The sequence below is a fragment of the Coregonus clupeaformis genome, chromosome 20 (assembly GCF_020615455.1).
Source record: "Coregonus clupeaformis isolate EN_2021a chromosome 20, ASM2061545v1, whole genome shotgun sequence".
Lineage (NCBI taxonomy): Eukaryota > Metazoa > Chordata > Actinopteri > Salmoniformes > Salmonidae > Coregonus > Coregonus clupeaformis.
The window spans coordinates 20,086,728-20,102,870 of NC_059211.1; the positions used below are offsets into that span (position 1 = coordinate 20,086,728).

General features: G+C 42.3%; 1 protein-coding gene and 1 non-coding gene across 2 annotated transcripts in view; both read right to left on the minus strand.

The window, feature by feature from the left end:
* Nucleotides 1-16,143, minus strand: part of LOC121533626 (ceramide synthase 1) — a 35,292-nt gene that overhangs the window by 3,811 nt on the left and 15,338 nt on the right. The window contains exons 2-5 of the mRNA XM_041839739.2: nucleotides 7,654-7,813; nucleotides 4,896-5,076; nucleotides 4,295-4,456; nucleotides 289-436 (exon numbers count right to left, since the gene is read on the minus strand). Of these exons, the coding sequence (XP_041695673.1) occupies nucleotides 289-436; nucleotides 4,295-4,456; nucleotides 4,896-5,076; nucleotides 7,654-7,813 (651 nt within the window). The remainder of the gene's footprint in view (nucleotides 1-288; nucleotides 437-4,294; nucleotides 4,457-4,895; nucleotides 5,077-7,653; nucleotides 7,814-16,143) is intronic.
* On the minus strand, nucleotides 2,649-2,701 carry LOC121534365. The gene has a single exon (XR_005994597.1). It is a non-coding gene; the product is annotated as a U7 small nuclear RNA (small nuclear RNA).

Genomic DNA, 16,143 nt, shown 5'->3' on the forward strand with positions numbered 1-16,143 from the left:
AGGGGAGAGAGGTCTGATGTCACATAGTCAGTGCAGTTTCTTTTTAATGCTTGTATCAACCCCTGACAGAGGAGGCTAATAGGAACAAAGAAGACCAGGCAACGGTCATAGAACTGTCATGCAATGTTTATTAACTTCTTAGGAACATAAATCTGTGAGCGAATACCCTCTCTGACTTAGATTAGTCTTGTTTTACCAAGCATCTGACAAATGAGCTACGGTACAGTATGTGTGCACGCCACTGTGAGATTTGTGACCTGCTGCTGCAGATGGATGTCCAATACTCACCAAAAACCAGTAGATATTCATGCAGAGGAGTGTTAAGAGGAGGAAGTTGAAGAAGAAATAGAAGGGTATGTTTGAGACGGACTGGAGGCTGGACACACAGGTGGCGTACAGGACCTTCAGAGGGAACCAGTAGAGACGGAACCAAAACCTGCACAGAGGAGGGACACAGAGGAGCTGTATTACTCAGATGCTTTAAGGGACAAAGACTAGCACTGTCCAGGGCTTCAAACATCCTTGTGATCTCTCAGGACAGGTGTGTGTGTGTGTGTGTGTGTGTGTGTGTGTGTGTGTGTGTGTGTGTGTGTGTGTGTGTGTGTGTGTGTGTGTGTGTGTGTGTGTGTGTGTGTATGGGAGTGCGTGCGTGCGCTTCCCACATGAAAAAATACTATATAATATTCACTGTAGTGTTTTTGCGGACTGTTTTTACTGTAGTATACTGTAGTATTTAAAGTTAACTTTATAGTGAAAATACTGTAGTAAAATAAATCTGTAGTACAGTGAGGGGAAAAAGTATTTCATCCCCTGCTGATTTTGTACGTTTGCCCACTGACAAAGACATGATCAGTCTATAATTTTAATGGTAGGTTTATTTGAACAGTGAGAGACAGAATAGCAACAACAAAATCCAGAAAAATGCATGTCAAAAATGTTATCAATTGATTTGCATTTTAATGAGGGAAATAAGTATTTGACCCCTCTGCAAAACATGACTTAGTACTTGGTGGCAAAACCCTTGTTGGCAATCACAGAGGTCAGACGTTTCTTGTAGTTGGCCACCAGGTTTGCACACATCTCAGGAGGGATTTTGTCCCACTCCTCTTTGCAGATCTTCTCCAAGTCATTAAGGTTTCGAGGCTGACGTTTGGCAACTCGAACCTTCAGCTCCCTCCACAGATTTTCAATGGGATTAAGGTCTGGAGACTGGCTAGGCCACTCCAGGACCTTAATGTGCTTCTTCTTGAGCCACTCCTTTGTTGCCTTGGCCGTGTGTTTTGGGTCATTGTCATGCTGGAATACCCATCCACAACCCATTTTCAAAGCCTGGCTGAGGGAAGGAGGTTCTCACCCAAGATTTGACGGTACATGGCCCCGTCCATCGTCCCTTTGATGCGGTGAAGTTGTCCAGTCCCCTTAGCAGAAAAACACCCCCAAAGCATAATGTTTCCACCTCCATGTTTGACGGTGGGGATGGTGTTCTTGGGGTCATAGGCAGCATTCCTCCTCCTCCAAACATGGCGAGTTGAGTTGATGCCAAAGAGCTCGATTTTGGTCTCATCTGACCACAACACTTTCACCCAGTTCTCCTCTGAATCATTCAGATGTTCATTGGCAAACTTCAGACGGGCCTGTATATGTGCTTTCTTGAGCAGGGGGACCTTGCGGGCGCTGCAGGATTTCAGTCCTTCACGGCGTAGTGTGTTACCAATTGTTTTCTTGGTGACTATGGTCCCAGCTGCCTTGAGATCATTGACAAGATCCTCCCGTGTAGTTCTGGGCTGATTCCTCACCGTTCTCATGATTATTGCAACTCCACGAGGTGAGATCTTGCATGGAGCCCCAGGCCGAGGGAGATTGACAGTTATTTTGTGTTTCTTAATCGCACCAACTGTTGTCACCTTCTCACCAAGCTGCTTGGCGATGGTCTTGTAGCCCATTCCAGCCCTGTGTAGGTCTACAATCTTGTCCCTGACATCCTTGGAGAGCTCTTTGGTTTTGGCCATGGTGGAGAGTTTGGAATCTGATTGATTGATTGCTTCTGTGGACAGGTGTCTTTTATACAGGTAACAAGAGTGTGTTCCTAATCTCAGCTCGTTACCTGTATAAAAGACACCTGGGAGCCAGAAATCTTTCTGATTGAGAGGGGGTCAAATACTTATTTCCCTCATTAAAATGCAAATCAATTTATAACATTTTTTACATGCGTTTTTCTGGATTTTGTTGTTGTTATTCTGTCTCTCACTGTTCAAATAAACCTACCATTAAAATTATAGACTGATAATTTCTTTGTCAGTGGGCAAACGTACAAAATCAGCAGGGGATCAAATACTTTTTTCCCTCACTGTATATACTATAGTAATTAATGTAGTGTTTTTGCAGATTGTAGTATACTATAGTATTTACTGTAGTGTTTTTGCAGACATTACTGTACTATTTACTGTAGTGTTTTTGCAGACTGTACTATACTGCAATATTTACTGTAGTATTTACTGGAGTGTTTTTGCAGACTGTAATATACTGTAGTATATACTGTAGTGTTTTTGAGGACTGTACTATACTGTAATATTTACTGTAGTATCTTTGCAGACATTACTGTAGTATTTACTATTCTGTTTTTGTTGTATTATCTTTGACATAGAAGTGGAGGCTTTCTCCTTCAGGAAACCTACTAGAGAAATACTAAAAGAGCACATTTTCCATAACCTGTAGGACTGGGGGTTCTGAACAGATAGTTCAGCGCTTCTGCTCTTTTCAATAACCTGTAGGGAATGCAATATGGTCTATACTTGGCATGTAGGTTTCTCAATAATGGATGGCACAAATTGCAATATGGGGGAGGGGAATGGGCAGGTTATATGCAAATTAAATACTGTAGTATTTACTATAGTTAAAAAAGGATGTGTTTTTGCGGACTGTAGTGTTTTGGAGGACATTACTGTAGTATTTATTACAGTGTTTTTTTGTGGATAATACTGTAGTATTTACTACAGTATACTACAAGTACTACACATTATCCAGGGCTACTACAATGTGTAGTATAGTATTCTACAGTTTACTATAGAATTCAAATCAAATCAAATGTATTGGTCACATACATATGGTTAGCAGATGTTATTGCGAGTGTAGCAAAATGCTTGTGCTTCTAGTTCTGACAGTGCAGCAATATCTAGCAAGTAATATCTAACAGTTCCACAACAAATACCTAATACACACAAATCTAAGTAAAGGAATGGAATAAGAATATATAAATATATGGATGAGCAATGTCATTGTCAGAGCGGCATAGGCTAAGATGCAATAGATAGTATAGAATACAGTATATACATATGAGATGGGTAATGCAAAATATGTAAACATTATTAAAGTGACTAGTGTTCCATTTATTAAAGTGGCCAGTGATTTTGAAGTCTGTATGTAGGCAGCAGCTCTCTGTGCTAGTGATGGCTGTTTAACAGTCTGATGGCCTTGAGATAGAAGCTGTTTTTCAGTCTCTCTGTCCCAGTTTTGATGCACCTGTACTGACCTCGCCTTCTGGATGATAGCGGGGTGAACAGGCAGTGGCTCGGGTGTTTGTTGTTCTTGATTATCTTTTTGATCGGGTGCTGTAGGTGTCCTGGAGGGCGGGTAGTTTGACCCCGGTAATGTGTTGTGCAGACCGCACCACCCTCTGGAGAGCCCTGCGGTTGTGGGCGGTTGTGTGATACAGCCTGACAGGATGCTCTCAATTGTGCATCTGTAAAAGTTTGTGAGGGTTTTAAGAAACAGGCCACATTTTTTCTGCATCCTGTGGTTGAAGAGACGCTGTTGAGTCTTCTTCACCACACTGTCTGTGTGGGTGGACCATTTCAGTTTGTCAGTGATATGTACGCAGAGGAACTTAAAACTTTTCCACCTTCTCCACTGCTGTCCCGTCGATGTGGATAGGGGGGTACTCCCTGAAGTCCATGATCATCTCCTTTGTTTTGTTGACGTTGAGTGAGAGGTTATTTTCCTGACACCACACTCCGAGAGCCCTCACCTCCTCCCTGTAGGCTGTCTCACCGCTGTTGGTAATCAAACCTACTACTGTTGTGTCATCGGAAAACTTGATGATTGAGTTGGAGGCGTGCTTGGCCACGCAGTCATGGGTGAACAGGGAGTACAGGAGGGGGCTGAGCACACACCCTTGTGGGGCCCCAGTGTTGAGGATCAGCGAATTCTATAGTAAGCACTGTAGTATTCTATAGTAAACTGTAGTATTTTGTCATGCGTGTGTGTGCTTGTCTGTGTGTGTCTTCTCTCTCCTCACCAGGTGATGCTGAAGCTGACAGAGCCCATGTTGGACAAGATGTCGTGGATGAGGTAGTAGTCCCCTCCCCGGGTCTTGAAGTAGACATTGAGCTTGGTGAACTCCAGCTGGATGTCATTGATGTCGTGGAGGAACAGCACCAGCAACCCGATGTTGTGGAATCTGAAAGGAGAGAGCAGTGGGGAGCACAGCGTCAGTACACAAACAAAATTAGCCAAGGACACAGCTGTGCTGTTAGCTAGATGATACAATGTGACAGCCAAAGGGTTAGTTTTAGTCAATAACAAGGAGTGACTTTAAAACAAATACTGTTTGAAGTAGGGGAATAGTCTAACAGTCATCAAATAACACCGATAATTTTTTTCCAGCATCAAATAACCTGTAGCCTTTTTACACTATGACAAATCGACGTTCTGATTCCACAAATTGACATAGCGTAAAAATAAAACCTTGACCTACATCTATAATTTACAACTATTACTACACGGAAATGTTGCCAGTATTCCATCAATTTTCTTTGAAAGGTAGTAAGATTACACTGCATCACATTTGGGCAGCGTTTCCCAAACTTGGGGCCACCAGGCAGGGAGTGGTTAGCTACCTGAAAGCGTAGGAGAAGGTGATGAGGGCCAGGGTGACAAGGTGGTGCACCACCATGACGGTAGAATCCTTCCTCCAGTCATCCATGTAGACCGTGGCGTAGATGGAGTGTCCGTAGAAGCTGCCCTGGATCAGGTAGGCGATGGCGATGTCCGTGGGCACCGTCATGCCACTCTTCCAGTCTGGGAGGGGGAGAAGACATATATATTATATATATATATAGATAGATATATATATATATATATAGAGAGAGAGAGAGAGAGAGAGAGAGAGAGAGAGAGAGAGAGAGAGAGAGAGAGAGAGAGAGAGAGAGAGAGAGAGAGAGAGAGAGAGAGAGAGAGAGAGAAAAAAAAAAAAAAGAGAGAGAGAGAGAGAGAGAGAGAGAGAGAGAGAGAGAGAGAGAGAGAGAGAGATGAGAGGGAGAGAGAGAGAGGCTGAGGGTTAGAGGAGAGGCCTGTCCACACACACACCCTCTCTAGCTACATCCCATTTGGTTAACGACAATATAAAGACAGTGAGCCAAATCCTCCATGTAAGGTAATCAAACAAGATAAAACATTATTGACCTACATACAGTCTAACTGGCTAGAAGCTTACAGTGTTTGTTTTTGGTTCTGCAGGGGGCAGCTGTTCTGTTTGGTTATACTAGGTGACTTCCAGAGGAATACCTGATGTGGGAGCAGCAATGGCATCAGGTTTTCCAGGCATGTGAGGACCAGGGGTCATCATCATCGTTCCCTTAAGGCATTAAGGGTATCGTAAACGGAAACATTGTCTCGGAACGTTTGGGGCAACTTTTGACTCCATGAGATGAGGTTACAGGCCGTAATGTTTATTGATCAGATGTTCCATCATTAAACATTGAAAAAGCGGCGGCAAGAGATATTAAAGTGCTCCAGGAATAGGAGCCTCTCTCTCTCTCCCTTCCCTTCTCTCTTTCTACAAGAGCTAAAGCATCTCTCTCTCTCTCCCTCCCTGTTTCTCTAGGAGAACTAAGAGCAGAGCCACATTGCCTGAGCAGGTTGAATGACTACTATCAATGTGAGTGACAGCTATTAGAAAAGTGCAGGGCCTTTTAAAGAACAACTGATCGCCTCAATCGAGGAAATGGGAGATTGAAACGAACCCAAGCACCGACTGACACCTGAAAGTCTGATGGAATCGGAAGGAAGGGATGCCATAAATTAAAGATAAAATAATGACAATTGATATTGTAGGACTGAAATGCTGATAGTGGGTTGTGTAGGGCAATGGTTACAGAGTAGAGATGCCCTGTGGTCAGTTCAGACACAAAATGCAAATATAAAACACAAATGTGGCTTCTATTTGAATACTTGTAAAAGAAGCATCCGGAGGGTTCAATAGGTCAAGGCTTTGAAGGTTGCAATGCTTTGGTTACTTTAGTTATTAAGTTATCTATCGTTAATTAACCTCTACGGGATCGGTGTCCCGTATATGGGACGGTTGAGCTAACGTGCGCTAATGTGATTAGCATGACTGTTGTAAGTAACACCAAACTTTCCAGGACATAGACATGTCTTATATGGGCAGAAAGCTTACATTCTTGTTGATCTAACTGCACTGTCCAATTTACAGTAGCTATTACAGTGAAAAATACCATGCTATTGTTTGAGGAGAGTGCACAACAACAAAAAATGTAGCACGGCAACTGGTTTGATACATTCACCTCTGAAGGTAAATCATGTACTTACATTCAGTAATCTTGCTCTGATTTGTCATCCTAAGGGTCCCAGAGATAAAAAGTAGCATAGTTTTGTTTGATAAAATCAATTTTTATATTCAAATGTAGGAACTGGATTCTAAAGTTTGAACCCCTCTCCACACCCACCCTGCCCGGCCATCTAGATGTGTGAAAGTTAGTGTATAAGCTATTGATCCATCATGTATGACATTCCTGGGAATGTGAAAACATAAATGTTGTATTACCATATCACTTTTGTATGTTCTCTATAGTTATGTACTTGAAAATGTATAAATTGACCAATTCGGCACATTTGGTCAGACTTGATACAAAATAGTCCAGTATTCACTGGATCAATCTGAAACTTTGCACACACACTGCTGCTATGTAGTGGCCAACATCTAAATTGCGCCTAAACTGCAATATTATATTGTGGCCTTTCTCTTGCATTTCAAAGATGATGAAAAAAACAAAAAACAACAACATGTTTTTTGGTTTGTATTATATTTTACCAGATCTAATGTGTTATATTCTCCTACATTAATTTCACATTTCCACAAACTTCAAAGTGTTTCCTTTCAAATGGTATCAAGAATATGCATATCCTTGCTTCAGGTCCTGAGCTACAGGCAGTTAGATTTGGGTATGTCATTTTAGGCGGAAATTGACAAAAAGGTTCGATCCTTAAGAGGTTAACTGGAGTTATTAGTAGAAAAAGGGAAACTTCGAAGAGTGCAGACCTTCTCTTCTTAAATACTTGTAAAAGTAACTTCCCAAGGAATCTTCGGGGCCAGGCTTTGAAGGTTTAAATGCTTTAGCTACAGATACTTTTGTTGTTAGGTTATTATAGCTGAATAACAGAAGTTATTTGTAGAAAAAGAGAAGGTTAAAGGTAACTTTGAAGAATGCAGACCTCTTCAAGGCTTTAAAGGTTTTAATGCTTTCTTACAGATGCCTTAGTGCTTATGTTATCATTGCTTAACTGTAGTTAAGTTTAAACCACCCTTTCTTCTTCAACTACTGACTATTTTACCTTGTTTCATGTCCTACGTCTTACCATAGAATACGGAGGGCGGGTCGTGGAAGAAGGTGTAGTTGGTGAAGAAGAGCAGGTAGGTGCTGTAGGACCAGGACATGGTGTAGAAGACCAGCTTCCACGCGCTCTCTGGCATCTTGGCAGTATCTTTGGGCTGGAGACAACACCATTGTGCAAACGGCTGCAACACACAATCACAGGACACTTGGCTATTGTTCAAATGTGTGAGTGGGGAATCTCACCTTTCAGATTGTTTCAAAACTCAATGGAATGTTATGTATTGGTGGTATACAGTATGTGCGCACATTGATAAAGTAATAGGGCTGTTTCGCTGCCGTGAATCACATGGTGGGTGCACTACTACAAACACGTTCATTGGCAGAAACGTGTCTTCTCGTGCAAATCTCCCCATGTCTGTTTATGGCTTGTTATGCAAGCAGAAAATACAGGAAGTCGGCGAGAGGCTTCCTGTACTGCTGTGTGTTTGTGTGTGTCTGTCTGTCTGTGAACTGGTAACCGCTACTTCAGAGAAGAGGCCCATTCCGAGATAGCTTAACAGTAACCCCTCTCTCCCCCCTTCCTCCCTGTGTCCTGATAAACCAGACCTTCCACAGGGCCAGAGGAACCCTAGCCGCTGGGCTCAAAGACGATCCGTCGGCCGGCGTGCCGGATGAGAAACCAAACTCCCGCTCCTTATCTTACCCCATGACAGAGGAGCTGTGCCTCTCTAGGCAACCAGCCGGCCCATGCCGAGCACACCTCCAGCTCCATTGTAACCCGAGATAAACAAGTGAAAGGGGTCTATTTTCTGATACATCTCAATCACTTGTCACTAGTTAGCAGCCGGCCCAGGAACAGGCCTTGGGCGTCCATCTCTGCTTAGTGCAGCAGGACTAGTTCTCTTTCTATCTTTCTCCCTGTCCGACGCCCCAGATTTGCAGGGACAGTGATGAGCTGGAAAGAAAAAGAAAGAGCGAGACAGAGCGAGAACGAAAGAGGAAGACCAAGAGAGGTCCTATGTGATCATGCTGCCAGAGCGACAGACAGCACGCTGCGTCACGTGACCTATATCCTCGCCCCTGATAGGCCCGCGCAGCATGTGTTTAGTGAGTCATGTATGTCGCAGACAGCAGGATATCCACCGTGTGCCTCAGACCTCCACGTCCCTCCCTCCCCACCCCCTGCCTGCAACGTTTATTTATAGAGGCCAGCTGTCAGCGCAGTCACCCCCCTCAGTCGTCTACTCCACTGCGAGCCTGTCTGCTCCGAGGCTAGTGTGACTGCCACACAATCAGGCCTTATCATCACCCCATACCACACAGACCAGAGCGAGCCAGGTGCTATCAACACACAGCATGGCTGGTGCATAGCCGAGCACATACACTATATACACAAAAGTATGTGGACACCCCTTCAAATGAGTGGATTCTGCTATTTCAGCCACACCCGTTGCTGACAGGTGTATAAAATCGAGCACACCGCCATGCAATCTCCATAGACAAACATTGGCAGTAGAATGGCCTTACTGAATAACTCAGTGACTTTCAACGTGGCACCGTCAGAGGATGCCACCTTTCCAAAAAGTAAGTTCGTCAAATTTCTGCCCTAATAGAGCTGTTCCCGGTCAATTGTAAGTGCTGTTATTGTGAAGTGGCAACGTCTAGGAGCAACAACGGCTCAGCCGCGAAGTGGTAGGCCACATAAGCTCACAGAACGGGACCGCCGAGTGCTGAAGTGCGTAGTGCGTAAAAATCGTCTGTCCTCGGTTGCAACACTCACTACCGAGTTCCAAACTGCCTCTGGAAGCAACGTCAGCACAAGAACTGTTCGTCGGGAGCTTCATGAAATGGGTTTCCATGGCCGAGCAGCCACACACAAGCCCAAGATTACCATGCGCAATGCCAAGCGTCTGCTGTAGTGGTATAAAGCTCGCCGACATTGGACTCTGGAACAGAGGAATCGGACTAATCTGGGTTTGGCGGATGCCAGGAGAACGCTACCTGCTAGCAACAGCAAGCTAGCTAGCTTAATTGCCATATTTCAACCTACAGTGGGGAGAACAAGTATTTGATACACTGCCGATTTTGCAGGTTTTCCTACTTACAAAGCATGTAGAGGTCTGTAATTTTTATCATAGGTACACTTCAACTGTGAGAGACGGAATCTAAAACAAAAATCCAGAAAATCACATTGTATGATTTTTAAGTAATTAATTTGCATTTTATTGCATGACATACAGTGGGGAAAAAAAGTATTTAGTCAGCCACCAATTGTGCAAGTTCTCCCACTTAAAAAGATGAGAGAGGCCTGTAATTTTCATCATAGGTACACGTCAACTATGAAAGACAAAATGAGGAAAAAAAATCCAGAAAATCACATTGTAGGATTTTCAATGAATTTATTTGCTAATTATGGTGGAAAATAAGTATTTGTTCAATAACAAAAGTTTCTCAATACTTTGTTATATACCCTTTGTTGGCAATGACACAGGTCAAACGTTTTCTGTAAGTCTTCACAAGGTTTTCACGCACTGTTGCTGGTATTTTGGCCCATTCCTCCATGCAGATCTCCTCTAGAGCAGTGATGTTTTGGGGCTGTCGCTGGGCAACACAGACTTTCAACTCCCCTCCAAAGATTTTCTATGGGGTTGAGATCTGGAGACTGGCTAGGCCACTCCAGGACCTTGAAATGCTTCTTACGAAGCCACTCCTTCATTGCCCGGGCGGTGTGTTTGGGATCATTGTCATGCTGAAAGACCCAGCCACGTTTCATCTTTAATGCCCTTGCTGATGGAAGGAGGTTTTCACTCAAAATCTCACGATTCATTCTTTCCTTTACACGGATCAGTCGTCCTGGTCCCTTTGCAGAAAAAACAGCCCCAAAGCATGATGTTTCCACCCCCATGCTTCACAGTAGGTATGGTGTTCTTTGGATGCAACTCAGCATTCTTTGTCCTCCAAACACGACGAGTTGAGTTTTTACCAAAAAGTTCTATTTTGGTTTCATCTGACATTCTCCCAATCCTCTTCTGGATCATCCAAATGCACTCTAGCAAACTTCAGACGGGCCTGGACATGTACTGGCTTAAGCAGGGGGAAACGTCTGGCACTGCAGGATTTGAGTCACTGGCGGCGTAGTGTATTACTGATGGTAGGCTTTGTTACTTTGGTCCCAGCTCTCTGCAGGTCATTCACTAGGTCCCCCCGTGTGGTTCTGGGATTTTTGCTCACCGTTCTTGTGATCATTTTGACCCCACGGGGTGAGATCTTGCGTGGAGCCCCAGATCGAGGGAGATTATCAGTGGTCTTGTATGTCTTCCATTTCCTAATAATTGCTCCCACCGTTGATTTCTTCAAACCAAGCTGCTTACCTATTGCAGATTCAGTCTTCCCAGCCTGGTGCAGGTCTACAATTGTGTTTCTGGTGTCCTTTGACAGCTCTTTGGTCTTGGCCATAGTGGAGTTTGGAGTGTGACTGTTTGAGGTTGTGGACAGGTGTCTTTTATACTGATAACAAGTTCAAACAGGTGCCATTAATACAGGTAACGAGTGGAGGACAGAGGAGCCTCTTAAAGAAGAAGTTACAGGTCTGTGAGAGCCAGAAATCTTGCTTGTTTGTAGGTGACCAAATACTTATTTTCCACCATAATTTGCAAATAAATTCATAAAAAATCCTACAATGTGATTTTCTGGATTTTTTTTTCTCAATTTATCTGTCATAGTTGACGTGTACCTATGATGAAAATTACAGGCCTCTCTCATCTTTTTAAGTGGGAGAACTTGCACAATTGGTGGCTGACTAAATACTTTTTTTCCCCACTGTAAGTATTTGATCACCTACCAACCAGTAAGAATTCCGGCTCTCAAAGACCTGTTAGTTTTTCTTTAAGAAGCCGTCCTGTTCTCCACTCATTACCTGTATTAACTGCACCTGTTTGAACTCGTTACCTGTATAAAAGACACCTGTCCACACACTCAATCAAACAGACTCCAACCTCTCCACAATGGCCAAGACCAGAGAGCTGTGTAAGGACTTCAGGGATAAAATTGTAGACCTGCACAAGGCTGGGATGGGCTACAGGACAATAGGCAAGCAGCTTGGTGAGAAGGCAACAACTGTTGGCGCAATTATTAGAAAATGGAAGAAGTTCAAGATGACGGTCAATCACCCTCGGTCTGGGGCTCCATGCAAGATCTCACCCCGTGGGGCATCAATGATCATGAGGAAGGTGAGGGATCAGCCCAGAACTACACGGCAGGACCTGGTCAATGACCTGAAGAGAGCTGGGACCACAGTCTCAATGAAAACCATTAGTAACACACTACGTCGTCATGGATTAAAATCCTGCAGCGCACGCAAGGTCCCCCTGCTCAAGCCAGCGCATGTCCAGGCCCGTCTGAAGTTTGCCAATTACCATCTGGATGATCCAGAAGAGGAATGGGAGAAGGTCATGTGGTCTGATGAGACAAAAATAGAGCTTTTTGGTCTAAACTCCACTCGCCGTGTTTGGAGGAAGAAGAAGGATGAGTACAACCCCAAGAACACCATTCCAACCGTGAAGCATGGAGGTGGAAACATCATTCTTTGGGGATGCTTTTCTGCAAAGGGGACAGGACGACTGCACCGTATTGAGGGGAGGATGGATGGGGCCATGTATCGCGAAATCAACATGCTGGCGATGGTGCTTCTGGTCAGCATGTTCTGTGGATATGATTGGACACCCCCCTGTTATGAGTGCTACTTTCATGATGAATAGTAATGATTAGTTTATTTTAATAACTTTAGGGGAGATTAATAATAATCACATTTTGCATAAGAAATGTCAGTTTGGAAGTTTTGAACATTTGTAAATTAATTCAAATTAATTAGTTAAGAGGTGGGCTTATTTGTTACACCCATGGGCTTAAAGGGTACATTCAGGTCCCATTAAGCCCAGTCCGGACTTTTCACATATTTTATCAAATATTTGTTTGTCTTATTAAAAAATGTTGGAAGTAAAGTCATAAAACTTTACATGAGATATTAATCTTTCATTATATCTCCACTTTTCTTACAAACATTAGGGCAGTATATGATAGAAATGTCTAAACTTAGATTTTGGTGGGCTTAATAGGTACACTTACCCTACACAGCCTGTACATTACCGAGAAACATGATACACCAACACCATGCTCGAAAAGAGAAATACTGTACACACACTCCATGCACACAAGAGACAATACACAAACAAAACACACCATAATCACTGAATACATTCACACGATACAAATCACACCATACCCAAGAGAACAAACAGCATACACTTGTGGAGAGATGCTGTGTGTCTCTCTCTTTAACTCTCTCTATGGTGTGTGTGTGTGTGTGTGTGTGTGTGTTGTGCTGAGTAGGCAACCACAGCGCTCCACCTGGGAGAGATTATTACCTGTTCTCAGAGGAGACATTAACCCCCATCATCCGCCTGCTAATTGCCTTTAGGTGTGAGATTAAGGGTGGATTTACATTAGTAAAGTATGTGTAGTAAGATCTATCTCTTCAACATCAGATTTGCACTTTTTCTGTTTACACTATACTTACTTTAGCATTGGATGTGGTATGGCCCAAGCCACATTCCTGCATTGTGTGTGTGAACCTATTAACATACCATAAATACCATAGTATATATAGACAAACAAAATAAGGATAGCAATTCAAACTATACAGGAGCTACTCATCTAAACCATATTGCACATAATGTTGCACACTTGATTAATGCAACGATTCACAAATGTGTGAATATTTTTTGCTCAGTTGGGCATGTGGGCTATAACATGGGTCCCAATTGGGCCTTTTACCAATTTTGGTAACGATTTACCTTGACTACATATCCATAACGCATTTATTACACATCTATAAGAATTTCATGAATGTGTTATAATAGGTCCCAATTGCATTATTGAAGGTTAATTAAATATATCCATAGCATATCTATAGCACATTCATGTTATGATATGCAAGAGCTCATATTTAGGCATCTTAATAGATGCATGATTACAATGACAGCATAGGGTCATCATTATGGCTGTTCTCAAAGTGTGCTTCTGTTTTACCAGTGTTAGTGAATATGCCAAAAGGCCAAAAGCGGTTTTGAAAATTATGTTGATATATATAGCCTGTAACATATAGCCTGTAATTGCCCCATTTCCCCCTCCGGTCAGTATTCTTTCTTCTTTCTTCTTCTTTGTTCTTCTTTCCTCTTCTTCTTCTTTGTTCTTCTTTGTTCTTCTTCTTCTTTGTTCTTCTTCTTCTTCTTCTTCTTCTTCTTACTGAGGTCAATGGTGAGTGAAGATCTCCACAGGGTTGAATCCTCAGTGTAAATGTAATGTATAAAATCCTGTAGTTGAGGGTCATCTCATTACTCTTTTACAGCCCTATCATAACTAATTTACAGCCCTCCTCCGCATCACAATTAGGCCTAAATTGGTCATACTGGTCTATAACGCACACATTAAGGGTCTATGTATGAATTCTATGCAGTCAAAGTAAAGTCAAATATATTTTCCCATTCATAAAGCATTTATAGCTAAGCACTTCACGGTAATTAACTGTGCAGTTTGCCATCTGATCTATAATGCCAACATTAACCCCTTAGAGTCGATGTCCTCGCCCCCGCGGAAATCTAATAAGCTTAATAAAAAAATCCCCATAAAAATCAGTCCGTTTAAGCTAGAGATATCTGTCGCATTTCCGCATCTGCTGTGAAAGGTGACAGCGATAGAGCGGTGTTATTCAGATAATGAGACATCCCGAAAATCGGTCTTCTCACAAAATCGTCTGTAGCGTCCGAAGTTTGGGTTGCACACTAATATAACACCTCTGTGGAAAAGTGAGACTGAAAAATGTCGGTAGGATTCTTCTGAGATGTCCTTAGAAATTGTTTTCTGTGCTAGGCTACATTTGGAAAATGTTAATAAAATGTTCATATTTCCTTTAACATTCTGTGTTGTGTCCTTATTCTTTTTGATCAGTGTGGCATGTTTTAATTCTTTATAAATGCTTTATGTATGGGAAAATAGAAATGACAGTATATTGACTGCATAGAATTCATACATAGACCTTTAATGTTGGTGTTTTAGATCAGAGTGGCAAACTGCACAGTTAATTACCGTGAAGTGCTTAGCTATAAATGCTTTATGAATGGGAAAATAGATTTGACTTTACTTTGACTGCATAGAATTCATACATACATAGACCCTTCATGTGTGCATTATAGACCAGTATGATTAACTTAATTGTGATGTGGAGGAGGACTTTTAATGAGTTACAAAAGAGTTATCACTCTCAACTACACGATTTGATCTGTAAAATGTATGGGGATCCCCATACGCTCAGTGAGAAGAAGAAGAAGAAGAAGAAGGTAAGTCAACGGCCTACACTGGCCGGTGGGAAAAATGGAGCTAGTACAGACTATATATTCTAAATGTGGTTTGGCAAAACCACACTAACACTGGTATGGCAGAAGCACACGTTTGATTACAGCCATAATGATGACACTAAGCTGTCATTGTAATGACGCATCAGCTATTAATAATAATAATAATAATATGCCATTTAGCAGACTATTTAAGATACCTAAATATGAGCTCTTGCATAGCATGACATGAATGCGCTATAGATATGCTATGGATATATTTCATTAACCTTTAATAATGTGATTATGACCTGTTATAACACGTTCATGAAATACTTATAGATGTGTAATGAATGCGTTATAATATGTAGTCAAAGTAAATCGTTACCCCAATTTTTTATGGGCTGTAAGCGGGAGCCGCAGCTTTTGACTGAGGTAAACAATGCAATTGTATATTCAATTATTGCATGTACTGTAGTCTGATGTGGTGGAAATTGTCGAACCAGATCAGAACGCCTTTGAGGACCACCTTCAGGCACGGACTGAGAAGGATGTGGAGGTTTTTGACCAGGTAAAAATTACTGTCCGCTGTTAATTTATTTTCTGGCCCTCCAAGAGATATGTAAGAAATGTATTTGTAATATGAAATATAATTGCATTTATTCCTGTTATCCATCAAGGTGAGACTAAACACCGATAAGGCGCAGGAGAAACAGAAGGAGAGCTACGGGAGCTGGGGTCACCATCTGTTAAGGTGAATATACAGTGAAATATAAAACATCTCAGATAACAACTATTTGCATTTGCACACAAAATAACCTGAATCTAGTTTTAGTTTCCCTAACACTGATATTTTTCTCTTTGTCTTCCTAGGGTTACCTCGGTGGAAGTCAACAATATTCTCCAGTTGGAGCAGTTGGACGGTCGACCACTGAAAGCACTTCTGTGAGGCCCAATTGACAAAGTATGTTAAGCTTTGGTTGACATTTGAGAAAGCAAGAAATGGTAGTTATGCTGAGCTTATAAACATTTACCTCTCAATTTACCTCTCCAAATGACTTTAGGACCATCGACTATGAGCCCCCCAGAGGGTATCCCATCCACCAGAACCAGTGAGTTCGGAT